We start from the raw sequence: 14,080 nt of genomic DNA, 5'->3' as shown, positions 1-14,080 counted from the left end.
ATTTCTCCAGAAGGTAGTTTTTTTTTACAGGACAATGGAATAGCCATTCTGACAATTGCCTTTGCCTCCATTCTTTCTACGCCATTAATAGAATGTGAAGACATTGAAAATAACCAGTAAAAAAGAACATTAACTTACCATACCAAGCTTATTCTTCAATTTTGCCAGTTAAAAGGAGAGTATAATTTTGTATTACAAAACACACAGCTTACCTTCGCACCCAATTCATTATACTGCAACTTCAAAGCTGTAAGCCTTTCATCCAGTTCTTTTGGGTTCTCTGTCTGCTGCTTTTGAACAATCTGCCTCCCAGTTTTTATCACTGTTTCCACTTCAGACTTCACCTCACTCAGGCTTTTATATAATTTCTAATCAAATAGAAAAATGAAAGAGAAACACCCCTATTAGAATAAGTAAAAACGAAAAGACTATTGAAGCTATTACAAAGATGCACTAGAATTCTTTGTATTGTTTGCTGCATAAAAACATCATTACACATGACTGAGCACCATTCACACCCATGTGAAAACTGGAAGAGCTGAGAGTGCTCAGTAGATACCATGTAAGTGACCTACAGGTGGAGAAAACTGACCCTGTGTGTGTATGTATAGAGCATATATAGAAGTTTATGAGAAAAATCCATCACTTTTTCTATATTTTTTTTCAGATATTAAATTGTAAGATTCAGAACAACCTGTCTTTGCTAATACTGACTCAGCATCCACATATCAGAGTCAATACAGAAGGAATACAAGGTTCTCCAGTTGTGGAGCAGAAACACCCTGCAGCACAGAAGCGGCCCATGGAGAAGAAAACTGTCCCCTTGCAGCCCACAGGCAGAAGGTAGAGCAGATCTCCATGTGCAGCCATGATGCAAGAGCCCATGGGGCAACAGTGGATGTGGCCTGAATGTGGATAATATGACTAGATTTTTAAAAATAAATGAGATTTGTTGTAGAGAAAGATGTTCTCTAAACACGTCCTTAGAGCATGAAAGTTATGGGGATGAAAAAACTAACTGCTTAGTGAAACTAGTTAGTACAGGGCATCTAATTACCATGTTGTTCTGTTAAAAATATGAATTCAGGGGCAAATGCATTTAAGAAAAGCTCAATAACGAAACAGCATCAACTTGTTCCATGCTTATTTTTTAATTTCAATTTTACATTTAGATCTGAAATAAAGGAGAATAAAGGAGAATAAAGGAGAAAAACTGTCTTCAGGCATGCTGAAGTGTGGGAAAAAAACAAACAACACTGCAAACAAATAGATGATTGCTGTGATATTTGCTGTTAAAATCGTCATTTTACTCTTGTCATCACAATGTTCAACTTTATCTCTACTTCCTGTCAATGACAAATGGGTATCAGTGCGATTCATACAGATTTTCTTCATATTCTTTAGGACATTTCAGGTCTTCTATACCAAAAAAAAAAAAAAAAAAGTCACTGCAAGACAATCCACGAAAGCTGGGAGTAACCAGTGGTATTCTGGATGTTTTCCATTTCTCAACTAGAACAAATTCAATGCATTGCAACACTCCTGGTTATATTGTGGAGTTTCATGACTGTAGCACATTGAGGGAAATACGGCTCACCCAGGAAGAAAAATTCATATGCTGTCTTGGAAGGGGGGATTAGAAAATGTATTTTGATATTGTGAAAGCCCATAGCCATTGTTCACTGAAATGAGAATGTTTTGATAATCTTTTTTTTTTTTTTTTTTTTTAATTTACTGATTAGTACTTCTTTTTTCATGCTGAGTTTCAGGCAACATTCTGTAAGTTTTAGCTTTGTCCATATAAATTTAATTTTTAAAAAAATTTCATTCATGAATGTACCCCATGTTTCTTTGCCATGACAGAAGAAGACAACATCATGTTACTTTAAGATTGCTGAAGCTATTTCACCATGCAATGATAGCCTGGCAAAATTTCAAAGTGAACAGTTTTAAGTGTACAAATGTTCTTCTAATTTCATTTCCATTTTAGTTAAGTTGAACAAGAAGGATAAATCTCTCTGTCCTCCCTCACTTCTAACCTCCACTCTTCAACCCTCCTAAAAATTGTCCATTACCTAAAATTACCTATAACTTTTGTTGCATAACTTTCCTCTTAAATTTTTCTCAGATTCTTAATATCTCTTGCAAAGATATATTGAAATAATCACAGCAAATACTTTAAATTTGAATGACAGAATAGACAGGAAGTGAACATTTTATGTATTTACCATGCAGTGGTCCAAATGTGACTGCACTACTTCCTGCTCAACACTCTTCGTCTCCAACTTGGGCACTTGCAACTTCACTTCATCTAGAATTCTTTTGCATTCTTGTAGACGCTGTTCAAAATTAGCTGGTTTCTGAAACAAGCGAAACTTCATGGAGACATCCTGCAGCTTTTTCTGAAAAGTAAAGAGGGGTGAGTAGAAGATGTGAAATGACATCAAAATTGAAGACAATTCTTGGATCCATTCCATGATGCTCAGAATCCATTATCAATCAGCACAGCTTTTCATTCAAATGTCTGAAATCCTCTGGGGAAAATATCAGCAGTAGAGAATCTTGGTTTCCACGGGGAAAAAAAAAAAAAAACCTTGCATCATCCAGGGTATTGGATGCAGCACAGCCAATGACAAAGGATCCTGTATACTGGACTGAAGAAAGGGAAGGTTTTCATATTTTCCAATGTGTATAATGTTGGAGTTGGGGAGAAAATGTAGGTTTTTTTAGGCTTGAGCATAATACAGATCCAGAACGGATACTCATCAGCTCTCAACCATGTTGCTCCTTCTTGCTATTAGCGTATCTCTTAGTCCCTCAAATAAACCCAAGTAAAGTTGCTTTAGACAGTAAGTAGGTCTGTAGACAGTAAGTAGATCTAGCACACAAAATGAGATTTCAAGTATAAAATTGATTTATATTTCAATTAAAAAAAACATAACCTAGAATAAGAAGAAAATAATCTGAAGGCAAAAGAATCTATGACAAGCATGGCTTCTAACTTGAAAATTTTCAGACTTGGTTATCTTTGTCAATAAGTTATATTGTTCACTTATGTGATCATCAGGGGAAAGGAAAATAATGAGAAATTAAACAAAGAAAGGACATCTTAATTACCTATAAGAATAAGAACCCATTCATCTTTAGAAGTATAGATCAAATTACTAGTAAGGTAAGTTTTTCTACTGTTTGAAAGATAGAATGTCATTGGGAAAAAAGATAATTAAATAGGAATTCAGCATTTGCAAACACACTTCTGATATTTTGTCCTCAAATCTTGGACACTTTATACCAATACATTTTCTTCCGTACCATAAAAACTTGAAAAGAACTGTAATAAGGAACAGAATTAGACTTTAAATAGAAACGCAGCATTAGTAAAAATTAGCATAGTTTTTGAAAAGGGAGATCATGTTTCCCCTGTTTGTTAGAATTCTGTCAAGAAGTCAGAAATTGCACTCTTATATTGGTGGAAGGCAATAATGGGTACTACAGGAAATTCAGATTTCCAACACCTCTTTCCAACTACATTCCTTGTTAAACATTCTTAATTAAATTGAGCTTCAATGGGCTAAGAAAGGAAGTATTTCCCTGAATAAATAAGTGAACAAATGGATTGGAATAGGAAAGAAAGATTTGGAACGAATGGTCTCACATTTTTACAGTGTTTGCATACACTAAATTCATACATAATTAGTTTTTCATATTCTTGTGATACTTCAGCTTGATGAAGATGAAGTCATGTGGGAAGCCTGCAATGCCCCATCACTATCTGTTACTATTTATGGTGATCAATATATTAAACATGACCTAGGAAACTGAGAGAAATATGTTATTAGTGGTAGAGAAAATCACTGAAGGATTGCACAGCACTGAAGATCTGTTAAAAGAAAAGAAAAAAAAAGTAATACTATTTAATACTGATTAAATTAAGTAATGCTCTTGACAATAATAATAATAATAATAATCAACTGTCCAACAACTATGCTTTTTATGTAACTGGGACCTATATAATCTATAGCACTCTTACTCAAGCTATAATGGATAACTATAATAGTTACAGTACATACTTATTAAGTTCAATAATTTTAAGGAAATATCAGATGAACAACTAAAAGAAGCCAAAAAAGCAAAGTGGGTATTTGGACTGATTTGAACATAACAAATGAGAAAATACTTGTCACAGTATAACAGCTGACAGCTGTTGCATAAAGCTATACTGTGTTCAAACCCTTTGTGTAGTTTTGAACCACTCATCTCAAAAAACAACCTGAAAAATTAAAAATACACAAAGAAGAATGACAGAGCAATCAAAACCATATGTCTTGAGGTTTCATTGCAATCCAAACATACTACTCAGTCTGGAAAAGACAACCAAGGGTCAGTAAAACAAGAGGAATGCAAAACATTGAACCGCAAATACATACTATCTGTTTCTTGAAATTAATAAAAAAAAGGTGACATCGAGTTAAACTTCTATAAAGGAAATACAAGATGAAGTTGTTGGAAACCCTCCCCACAGCAGGGGGTAGGAACAAGAGTATCATTAAGATCCTTTCCAACCCAAGCCATTCTACGGTTCTATGAACAAAAAGAAGGTCATAGTCATATAGCACTCAGTTAAGCTGTTTTAAGTGAACATAAGAATTCCAGCAGTTTACAAGAGATCATAAAGTCATTATTAGACTTGAGTTTTTAAATACTTCTAACTCAGAAATTTCCAAACTGCGTATCACTGGGGAAACATCAGTAAATATTTACTTTTAGCTAGTGCTGATGGCATGGTACTGGACTAAAAGTCAGAAGTAAAATGAGAATTTTTTAAATACTTAAGATGTATCATTAGCTGAATTTATTTCATGCCAAGAGCAGAAGTGTTGGTAATGCTCAATGTTCAAATAAGCATGTCTAGCCTATTTTAAGAGCGCAGCAACAACTGAAGGGAGAAAAATGAAAGGGAGAAAAATGAATGACTAAGTCAATATTACTCATTGTTTCTTCTGAGAAAAGTGTCCTCTTTAGAAGCACAAGATTCATGCTCTTTTCAAAACCAAAACTAGAGGTTCAAAATATTTTTAGAGATTTTCCATTCTTTTATGTTTTACTGTCTTCAATAATGTTAAAATATTACTAGGAATTAGTAATGTGATACTGGAAGGATGTTCATACAAGTTAGTTAAGCAGTTCTGTCCTAGAACTGTTGCCAACTAGATGGACAGGCTGTAATGGAAAAATAGGCAATAAGAAGGCATTAATTAAATGTCTTGCTCCTTCTGATTTTCTGATTATATCAGAATATATTTCTGATATTCTAAAAAGAATAGCTAAGACATAAGAATCACCTTAACAATATTATTAAGGCTGTCTGTTTGCATGATTGAAGGAAAGATGTTGGAAATAAAATATGCATACCTGTGCCACATCAATTTGGGAAAGAACTCTTTTTGCAGATTCCTTGCCTCGGTTTCGTTTCTTCATTTCTTCCAAACTAATCTCATGGCTTGTTAATTCAGATTGTATTTTCTATTGAAGAGCAAAGAATATAGTCAGAAGTGTTTCAAGAAAATGTTTATCTTGTTAACATTATTTGGAATAGTTGACTTTGAAGCATATTGAAAAAAAAAACAATACCATGCTGTATTCTGGATAACTAGAGAAATTTTCTCAATAAATTATTTGTTCACTGCCCTGTATATTATTCAGTTTAGTTTCTCTTGATCACAATCTTCTACACAAGCATATAGCTCTCTGATGTGGCAAAGATGATGTAATATTACTCAGACAACTTTGATTTAACTGCAGGCAAAAAATATAGATTTCTTCTGAAGGAAAGCATCAGTTTTCATTGGGACAGAAATAAAAAATTAATCACAGAAAAGAAAAACACAAATTGAAAAGTGGTTTACTTTTTTTGTTTCTTGATCATTATTTTCATAGTATCATCCAGTAAATTGAGAGAAATCTGATCTAAGTATCCTGTACACGTAACATCTTCACCTGACACAGTTGTGCCATATCTAAATCAGTATGCAATTTATGATGCATTACTGAACTAGAATCCATGAGCAGTATCTGCAGATATGGTAAGTGCATATGGATGTGTAGTTCATTGACGCAGTAAGTCCATTCACTTTCACACACACAGTTGTGGTTTTCTCTTCTGCAAGAATCAGCATACAACCAAGTCATTAAATGAAAAATATCGGCCTTAGTGGCTCACCATAAATCAAACTTGAAAAAACAATTAGTGTCGGCTAGTACAGCATAATAGAAAAGAAGTCACATAGTGCATACCAACACAACATACTTCAGATAAATAAACATATTTTTATGTTGAAATAGAAAATAAGATCTGGTATTAGCAGAATTGCTGGAAAAGTACTTCTGAGAGCAATTACCTCATGAAATAAAGACCAAGTATCTCCCTACAAGGAAAGTTGTGTCAGGCCATTACTCTGACACAAAAAAGTGGTTTTAGATTTAACCTTTTTCTTTCTATGGTATTCCAGTATAAATCTAACTATAAATGTAAACATACACACAGGCATTTATCTTATACTCAAGTAATTTGTGAAATATGAAAACTAGTCAAAAGTATTATAATTAATTATGCAAATGAAGAAAAGGAGTAATTTTTTGATGTCTTCAAAGTTGGAACTGCATATACAAGGAAAAAGCAAGTCTAAATGTTATTAAAATATACTACATCACAACTCATATTGCAACTGTTTTCTTCAGCATCTCATTAATTCATTTATTGTACTAGCTAGTTTACTTTCGTCAACCTCAGAATGAATCCGGAAAGCCTACAAATATACAATTCTTATCTGAAAAGGTCAGAACAGCACAATACAGATAAGTAATAGTTTTCAAGTAATTAGGTATTATGGGATATTGCATGGAAATTGTTGTCTTACGTTTTTTTGTTTTGTTTTGTTTTTGTTTTTGTTTTTTTAAATACTCTGCAGGTGAGAGAAGAAACATTACAAACCCTGGTCTCAAAATATGGAATTAGAGAGGAAAAAAACATGGAAAAACTTGAAAGAAAAGTGGTACAGATTATAGCATGAAAAGATTTTCTGTATTTGCCACTGCTGTTCAAAGTCTCAGCAGAAAGATTAAATTAGTCCTGAATACAAGACAATCCATAACACCTGCTTGTGATGCCCTTTTTCTTGCAATTTTGACATGACCCTTTTTTTCATGAATATTTGACTCATTAATTTATTAAACAGATTTCTTCTAAATGTCCATACAAAACAGCTAAGTTTCATTTCTAACATTCCCATCACTGCTTTCCTCAGTGCTTCCTGTCCATTTGCAACAAAAACGGCTATCATTTCTCAAACATCACAACACAGTGTAGTATATGTAACTAATGAATACCATTGTAATTAAATTATCCTGTCCTATAGGTGAAAGATGTTAATTTTCCATCACTATTTGGCATTCTTCTCAGGTAGATCATTAATTTGTATCTATCTGAACATATATACATACATAAATATATAAATAATCACATTTAGAAGACCAAATGCATATTGTCATGAGAAGTACTTGCAGATGAAAACAAACAAACAAACAACAGAGACATGGTGTTATAGCCAGTTGGAAAACTCTTCCTATCTTGAAACAGAGAAAGGACAAAAGAACCAACATTACTGTTTGTCTCACTTGAAAATTGAGAGAATGTCACAAATCTCTGCAAACTTTTGCTTACAGAACAGCATTTGGAGAAAAGGCTAACAAGGCATACAAACAAACCCTGTAATGATACTTGCAAGAGAAGGCTTGATAGCATGATCAATGTTGAAAAAACTACTCTAGGAAAATAGCTAACAGTTCCAATTTATCTACTATGACAAATTACAATAAAGTTTGAAAAACATTGAAATAAACATTAGGGAAACTCCTTTCCCATGTGAGGGATACCAGTTTCCATCCCAGAACTGCAGTAAACCTCTCGTCTGTTTTGTCTGACCTCAAGAGAGAAGAAAAACATTTGTTCTGTAATTTCATGAATGTGGCACACTCACAAGAGATGTGCATTATACTGCATGTCATCCTCCAAGATGTCTTAATTTCACATTGGTTGACAATATTGTATTTATACTTGTTGCCATAAATCTCTTAACACAATATTGACTATCCAGTCAATACTGTCAATACTGACTATGCTGGCATGATCAGCATATTAGTAAATTCTCAAAAGAACTTACTGAATAATGTTTAAATGCTAGTTCTTAATTTGTTTTTAACATCACCTTCTACATGTGACTGAACAAAGTAATTCTCAACATTTAAAGAGCAGAAAAAGTAGATGAAAATACCTTTAACATTAGACATTTTACTTTGTAAATAACTGTGTTGGCTTCATCTCACAACTTAAGTCTGAAGATAATTATGTATGGCATTAATTTTGTCAAGTAATACACCACTGAGTTAAAACCTCTGGCACTGTAGTATCATATAAACTAGTTTGAACATAGCATGATGATACTTCAATAACAGATTAATAACCATTGTTACTTAGAAAATAACGTGTACTACTTATCACTACTGAAGTGAAATTATTCAAGAAATTTAATGGAAAGACAAAGTATGGTACTTTTTTTTTCCTGAGAAACACAGTGTCCACTCATTTTCCACGTTGCATTTTACTTACATCTACAGGGACAACAACAGACAAGTTATTTTATTTGTCACATTCAGGTGAGAAATGAGATAATTATATTTTCTTGCCCACAATACCAAAAAAAGTCATCTCTCAGACTAAACAGAAGCACAAGGTGGAGATTCTCTCCCCCCACCAGAAGTTAATAACAAAGCTACAAATAATTATCTTGAAAATACTTTGTCACATAAATTTAATATTTTCACTTCAGATTTATTTTTTCTTGTCAGTTACAGAGTACTTGAAAAGATATTAGCAACCAGCAAGTTCCTATGATGACTTCCTTCCTTGTATTTTCTCAGTATATTTAGAGTAATGAAAGAGACCACAGTAGGGATAATGAGATCAGATCAAGCACACAGACAGATTTGTGATATTGTTTTAGGCTTAACCTCACTCCAGCTTTTAATTTTTTCTTTTTCTTTTTTAAATCATTACAGCCTGGGGAATCTGAACTGATTTATCTGCATGGCTGTTGTAGATTGTTTTATCTGAATACAGCATCTTTAGTTGCCCTCATAGTGAATCAGTAAGAAGAAACTGCCAGGTAGTAGTGACTCTCAAGCATTAAATTCACAGTGCCACATGGTGGTGTAAGAAGCACATGAAATTTACATTGAAAACTGATCCAAAAAAGTTAAGTAGAACATATTTAACTCAGAAGACTCCTTTTTGTTTCTGTCAGCTTTCTGAATAAATTGATCGTTTAATTTAAAAAGAGGAGCTAAACATAATTCCATTTTCTCAGATTAACTGGTGGATGAGAAGCTGGACATGAGCCAGCAGTGTGCACTTGCAGCCCGGAAGGCCAACTGTGATCTGTGCTGCATTAAAAGAGGGGTGGCCAGCAGGGATAGGGAGGTGATTGTCCCCCTCTACTCGGCTCTTGTGAGGCCCCATCTGGAGTACCATGTCCAGGCGTGGGGCCTCAGTACAGAAGGATGTGGAGCTCTTAGAGCAGGTCCAGAGGAGGGCCACTAAGGTGATCAGAGGGCTGGAGCACCTCTCCTATGAGGAAAGGTTGAGGGAACTGGCAGTGTTTAGCTTGGAGAAGAGAAGGCTCTGGGAAGACCTCATTGTGGCCTTCCAATATTTGAAGGGAACATATAAATAGAAGGGGGAACAGCTGTTTACAAGGGTGGACAGTGATAGGACAAGGGAGAATGGTTTTAAACTAAGACAGGGGAGGTTTAGGTAAGATATTAGTAGGATTTTTTTTCACTCACAGGGTGGTGATGCATTGGAACAGGTTGCCCAAGGAGGTTGTGAATGCCCCATCCCTGGAGGCATTCAAGGCCAGGCTGGATGTGGCTCTGGGCAACCTGGTCTGGTGGTTGGTGACCCTGCACATAGCAGGGGGGTTGAAACTAGATGATCATTGTGGTCCTTTTCAACCCACACCATTCTATGATTCTATGATTCTATGATTAACTGCTGATCAGCTCAACCAAAGATTATTCTTCCAACCAAAGTTCCACATTGATCTGAATTTTTGAAGCAAACAAGAAGATACATAGAGCTTCCCAATCTTTAACAGTTTTTTTTTTTTTTTTTTTTTAATTATTATTATAACTTCTTCCAGATGCTCTTTTAGAAATACAACACGTACTGCTGAACAGTTTGCTAAATCTCTTAGCATGGATAAACTGACCTCTGCCTAGAAATCAGCATAATTGACTAAAAGATTCCTATTCCAGCTGTGTAGACAATATTGTAGGATGCCTGATACAAACCTGCTGTTTTCAACTCCACAAGAGAGCTGAGCCAGCAGAAGCTTCACAGGAGATGTGCCTATTCTGTCACCGGTAAGCACAGCCATTCACTAATTGAACAACTCAGAATTTACCTGTGTAAACTTGACTGTATATTCTCTTTTCCCCTAAGGATTTTAAAAAACTTCAAAACTGAACTTCAAAGATCTTCAAAATTTGCATTAAGTTTGTTCACTTGTTAATTAAGTATTTTTCATTAGGTTCCACTTGCATCTTAAAATAAAAACATGAAAGCGAAAAAGACAGCAGCCTCTATACTGCTTTTCCCCACAGTGGGTATAATATAATCAGGTGAATTCAACATCAGACAACAAAATCTCAATAATAAAAGCAAGTTTTGCAAAAGCAATGAGCTGAAATTATCCCATGACAAAGTGTGCTAATTTAGAGTGGTTGAGTTTTATGTTGCTTCAGCTGTTGAAGTTCTGAATTCATTCCTTTGACACAGCCTGTGATCACTGTCAATCTTGTATTCAAAGATGTACACAAACCAGATACATCAGTGGTATATAAGAACAGAAAAAAGCTAAAATGTATAGGGGTCCAAATGCACCAAAAAAAGTACACTTTCGTATCAAGTTTTTCCTATGTAGTAGAGACATATAAAAACCAGATGAGAAATTAAGCCCATACATATTAAAAAAAAAAAAAAAAAAAAAAGTTGCTTTGCATCCTAATTCATGTAAAAATAATTTACATTATTCACTTTTCAAGGAAGGAGTAAAATAATTTCAGAAAGGCAACTGTTAACCAACAGAGCTTAGGATTCAAAGTGGAAAAAATATGTTGCCTAACCCCATTTTTATACTAATGTAAGTTAAGAGCAAATAAATTAGAATCATTTTCCAAATGAAGCAATACAAATACAATCCTATTTTCTAAATATGACCTTTTTCTTCATACACACATGCACGCATAAAAATACCTGCATGTATTTGAAAAAATACACACACCAGAAATGCAACTGAAGGGTACAGTTATCTACATTTTAATTCAGAAGACACGGAAACTTTTATTTCTAAGGGAGATAAAGCAAGATTTTCAGGGCTGCATATGTTCAGCTCAGAATACAAATAAAATAATTTGTGAACAAGACACCTATATTTTACAATGATTTTAAACAAATGCCTCGTCTAACAATCATTTTAGAACATCTGTTTTCAATTTTCCTGCCTTCCTTTTTTTCTTATTCTTCCTTTTTTTTCTTTCCTAAATTTATGTGGAATGTACAAAAAAGTTGCTGATATAATATTGTACTCTTTTTTTTTATATATAGCAGAGATACTTGATTTCATTTGAAGCTATATTCTTACCATTTTAATACTGCTTTAAAGCAGATGTGATAGAGCAAACAATGAAAGAGTAAAAATGAGAATTGGATGGGCAATTTTACTTCAAATGCTCAACAAACCATTTCTAAAGGAATAACAAAAGCTGATTTTGTTCAACTTATGTGAGCTGTAAAAACTGAAGTACAGGCACATTAACGTGCACATTATAACATAAGTAATAATGTTGTCCTTGCTCCAATAATTTAGTAACAATTCCTAGGCCACATAATCAATTTAGTACAAAAGCCATCTAAGAATACTGAAGATGAGGGGTTACCTCATCAAGGATGGGAATTTTAGAGTCACAATTTTTACCATGGCAATTTTAAAGTTAACTCATAGTCTGCCAGGATATTTATAATTCTTTACATCTTCTGAAGAGGTATAGAAAAGAAACCAGAAGAAAAATACACATTTATTAAGAGATTCTCAAAGTAATCTCGCTTAAAATTTACTTGCATGTTCAAACTGATCGTGTTGCCACTTCCCCTTAGTGGTATGAGGCTGTGGGTCAAACAAATACTCTGGTTTACTGAGGAAATCGGTAAGTACATCATTTCAACCCATATATAACTTACCTGTGCTTCCTGAGGCACTTGTGCTGCATCAACTCTGTCTGCAGTGTAGGCTGTCAGCTGTTTGTCTATAGCAGCAAGAGACTCTTGAATTAAGCGGAGGGTTTTGTCAGTCTCCTGGGCAGATTGAATACTCTGTTCAAGACTCTTTTGTCTTCTCACAGCCTAAAAACAATGACAACATTATTAATACTAGCAATAGTAATGCACATAATACATTTTTTCACTTTCTTTTTCTTCTCCAAAAATGCAAGCTAAGAATCAAATAGAGTTCTCCTGACTTGTACTCATCCACCTTTTTGTAAGATAAGTTCCGCATCTTTTTGCCACTCATTCAGCTCTTTTTATTAAGAAACAAACACAAAAAAACCCATCCCAGACTACAGAGGCAAGTTCTAAAAAAATGCAGGACCCTGCACTGAGGATTTCTATAATGAATGGAAGTTGGCAAAACTGTATAATAAAACCATTCCCATAGTTCAGCCTTTCATTCTGAGGCATTAGCAGTCCTCCTGATCTTATTACATAGTTCAAGAGATTTTGTTTACTGAGAATAGGGTACAATCCCATCTGTGATAATCCACTTCAGTAAGTGAGAGGGATAAAAGCTCTCTTGAGAAGGAGCTCTCATATACAAAGTATAAATAGCTTTCTGGGACACAGACAATGCCTATTCTGAAAAAAAAAAAAAAAAAAAAGAAGCAGAAGAAGAAGAAGAGATGGATTCTTACCTTGTCTGAGGGCTTTCCCAATCTATTATCATTCCAACCATATTCTCTTTTAGTCTAAGAAGTTGACTCTAGCTTGCACCCCACCATCAGTACCTATATTCACCTTTTATACAATTGGGTTTTTTTTCTGCTTTTTGAGAAGGATGCTTTCCTTTTAAAGAGGCTCCCTTCACGGATTACCAGTTTACCAAGTCAGAACAATAAATTAACCTTTCAATTTGTCCTTAAAACATATCCATATTTAAACACTGGATATAAATTGGTTAGCATTGACTAGTATTTGTAACAGTTTAATGTAATTATCAGGTAATAAATAACCTGTTGCTTTCTTCCATTTGTTGTTGTGTTCAACTGCTCTCTCATATTTTACCTAGACCTAAACCCAGCAGAATTTCTGCTTTATACAAAGCACATAATAACAATCTAATATCTCAAATCTAATACAGTTTTTCTCTGAATAGCCATATTGGTGACCACAGAATAAAGTGACAGGCTTTCTTGTGACATGAATCAAAGAATGAGGGAAGAGGAAAATACTCTTTAAGAATCTTCCTAGGTGTTCTGTCATTTTTCAAGTGAATTCACACTTCTCCTCAGTGGTGAGAGAACTATAATTTGAATTCACAAGTATTACAAAAAACTTGCCTTGAACAATAATCTCTCTTAGCAATTCAGTCAAAGATCCTGATATATCTGTTCCTCATGTAGCTCAGATTCTCTTACAGAGTTTCACATTTTACAAATAAAGGTTACTTCTTGTGAGTATTCTCGCTAGCTATTGGTATCAAAGAATGGGGATCCAACCAGTATTTACTATATTTGTGTTGTAAGCTGCTTTGTGCTATTTCAGAACTGCTGATCGGATAATCTTGTATCACTGCCAGCCCCAGGATCCTTCTGCGGAATGGAGCAGCATTACATGTTGGACTTATGCTGTCACTGTTAACGGAAGCACCTGAGCCACTAAGGTGTTAATACCCTACTAAATGAACCATTG

The 14,080-nt window shown here is 34.3% G+C and overlaps 1 protein-coding gene across 28 annotated transcripts in view; it reads right to left on the bottom strand.

Moving 5' to 3' along the window:
* The window catches only part of DMD (dystrophin), a 1,163,614-nt gene that overhangs the window by 626,833 nt on the left and 522,701 nt on the right, over positions 1 to 14,080 (bottom strand). For all 28 annotated transcript variants that reach the window (XR_006934806.1, XR_006934864.1, XR_006934881.1 and 25 more), the window contains 4 exons: positions 12,356 to 12,517; positions 5,413 to 5,523; positions 2,229 to 2,402; positions 213 to 368 (listed from right to left, as the gene is read on the bottom strand). Coding sequence is in view for 25 of the 28 variants with exons in the window: in XM_046919009.1 (XP_046774965.1) it covers positions 213 to 368; positions 2,229 to 2,402; positions 5,413 to 5,523; positions 12,356 to 12,517 (603 nt within the window). In the remaining 3 variants the exon portion in view is untranslated. The remainder of the gene's footprint in view (positions 1 to 212; positions 369 to 2,228; positions 2,403 to 5,412; positions 5,524 to 12,355; positions 12,518 to 14,080) is intronic.

This window comes from Gallus gallus, chromosome 1 (genome assembly GCF_016699485.2).
Source record: "Gallus gallus isolate bGalGal1 chromosome 1, bGalGal1.mat.broiler.GRCg7b, whole genome shotgun sequence".
In the NCBI taxonomy this organism is placed as follows: domain Eukaryota; kingdom Metazoa; phylum Chordata; class Aves; order Galliformes; family Phasianidae; genus Gallus; species Gallus gallus.
Note: the sequence above shows the minus strand (reverse complement) of the source record. Positions and strands in the feature narration are given on the sequence as shown.